Source organism: Cryptotermes secundus, unplaced genomic scaffold, assembly GCF_002891405.2.
Source record: "Cryptotermes secundus unplaced genomic scaffold, Csec_1.0 scaffold2567, whole genome shotgun sequence".
NCBI lineage: Eukaryota > Metazoa > Arthropoda > Insecta > Blattodea > Kalotermitidae > Cryptotermes > Cryptotermes secundus.
The window spans coordinates 100,752-103,185 of NW_019733904.1; the positions used below are offsets into that span (position 1 = coordinate 100,752).

Consider the following 2,434-nt stretch of genomic DNA (forward strand, 5'->3'; position numbering starts at 1 on the left):
GAGCTAGGTCAGGGCTATAGGGTGGCTGCGGCAGCTCATCCTTCAACAATTTGGGGACCAGCTTGGTGCACACCTTTCACATGTTCAATTCGTCTGTAACGATGCGATGCACAACGGTTTTTGGAATGTTCAGAGTGTCGGCTAACAACCGGACAGTCATTTGATGGTCAGTATTCAACAAATGACGCACACGAGTCACATTTTCATCGGTTTGGCTTGTTGATGGCCGTCCAGAGCGGGGGTCATCTTCCACTCCTTCCTGGCCCGCCTTAAACTTCTTCACCCACCTTGTAACTTGCACATATGATAGAGCAGACTCCCCATAGGCTTGCTTAAGCAGTTCATGAGTTTCGACAGCTTTTTTGTTGAGCTTTGTGCAGAACTTGACCGCCCAACGTTGTTCGAAAGTATCCGCCATCGCGCGCTGTGATGTGGTCACAAAACACAGGTGCACTAAATCAGCGATACTGATGCCTCCAATGCTCGAGCAGACTGACCTTGGGCGCGCTGTGAAGCTAAAGGCCTCCCCCCCCCAACCCAATCGGTTCCAGCGCACTCCGACCAGTAGGAGCTTGGGAAAGAAATATATTTCATGACTTTTGGGACACACCTTGTATATACTGTCATATGTAAGGGTGACTATAGATGGGGTTTGGATTGGGTAATGGATTTATTGAGCAATTATACACATGCATTAGAGCTCTGTCACTGATCTACACATTTTACTAATCACTACAGCGCATTTTAAGTCTCAGTTTTTTGTAGTCTTCCATAGTCATTGCATGGTAACAGCTCTCAGCAATAGAGATTCTTCAGCTGCTATGCTCATGCAGTTGTCCGCTGGCTGATACTACTCACAACTGAATTCATTGCTCCAAACTGACCATGTTATAACATCTCGTTGCAGACCACATAGAAAACATCATTCTTCTGTTGTTGTGTTCATGTAAATTTCTGTGGCAAAGTACTTACCCAGCCATTGCCCAGAAATGGCTGCAGTGCGGACCACAGAAAACATCTTTTTTTCTATTGTTGCGTACGTGTATGTTGCGGGTGTTACCAAGCAAAGGCCACTGTTTACACAGTCACTGCTTAGCAGTTGGTGTATATGCCACAATACATATAATATTACAAAATGGTTCATTCTGTGATTCACGAAGCACCATATCAAAGAAAAGGCAGGAAGAAAAGATGTATAGAATTTTGAACTTGTGACTTCTCTTTATAGGCATGGCAGCCATTATGAGCTGGTAGATTCTGAGGCCCAGTGGAAAGAGGTGCAGCGAAAACAGGCTGAGGGTGGGACAGACATTCACCAAGCTACAGTGATAACCAACAGGCGCTCTGGTTATATGAACAGTGGCATGGAAACTGAATCAGAAGTTTCATATCATCACAAACGCAAACAGAAGAAGCATAGGTATGTTTAAGCAGATATATTTTATCCCACTATTATTCTTCACAGTAACCACACTTTTGTTTGCTAATAATAACTTCTTGAAACAGATGACTAAGTTTCATTACGGTTGAAATGAAGACCATGGCACTTGTGATTATACCATTCTTGTATTACTAGTCTACTGTCATGAGCCATATTCATAGAAAAGTGTGAGCTGGTCCAGATGTTATAGCAGAGAGAAAAGTACCTGCTCCTTCCTGGAATCAAACCTTTGTCATCCATCCTAGGGCCATATAATTTACTGAGCCATAAGGCATATCTAATGACAAACTGTACTTTAATTGAGTTAAAGAAAACTTTGTATATAATCTAAAAATAATCTATTATGTATGAAGAGTACAATCTTCTGTGTTGTACCACCGTGTTTGGTCTACCTGTGTTTTTTGTCACATATTGTAGGTGGTGTTTTATTATCTGGGGTTCGCTGTCATATTATCTGGAAGTAAATCATGCCCTTCATAGTGGTCTCTGATGAGGACCTCAATTCTAATCTCTTATCTAATTTAAATATAAAAATTGTTTATAGAGTTATGAACATTAACCAGAACAGTTAAAAAATGCAATTAACCTTTATCGGACGGGCCATTTAATTTCCGGTAGGGGCAGCTGGACAGAGTTTATTTAAATGCCCGCCCTTCTAGAGCAATGAAATTGTAAGCATGTTTCTAAAATGGTGTGATTTCTACATTTTTTATGATAAACGAACGAAATGAACGCTCCTTTAATGTAGAAAGAATATAGAATCAGATATTCTAATTTACAGATTTTAATATCTGTAAAAAAATTTTACACTGATTCCCAAAATAAAATTTCCCGAAATTCATACATTTTCTGCACCATGCGTTCTAGCAGTGTAATACATGTTCTGCACCATGTGTTTTAGCAGTGTAAGTCCTTGTGGCGACTTCACATTCAATGGTATCTCTTGTTGTTGCTTATTTATCGTATATAGGACATGTCGCTATGCAGGACTGT

General features: G+C 40.6%; 1 protein-coding gene across 1 annotated transcript in view; it reads left to right on the forward strand.

The window, feature by feature from the left end:
• Nucleotides 1–2,434, forward strand: part of LOC111868376 (band 4.1-like protein 4) — a gene marked incomplete at both ends in the record, with an annotated part of 103,023 nt that overhangs the window by 96,599 nt on the left and 3,990 nt on the right. The window contains 1 exon segment of the mRNA XM_023858964.2: nt 1,229–1,420. Coding sequence (XP_023714732.2) covers nt 1,229–1,420 — 192 coding nt within the window.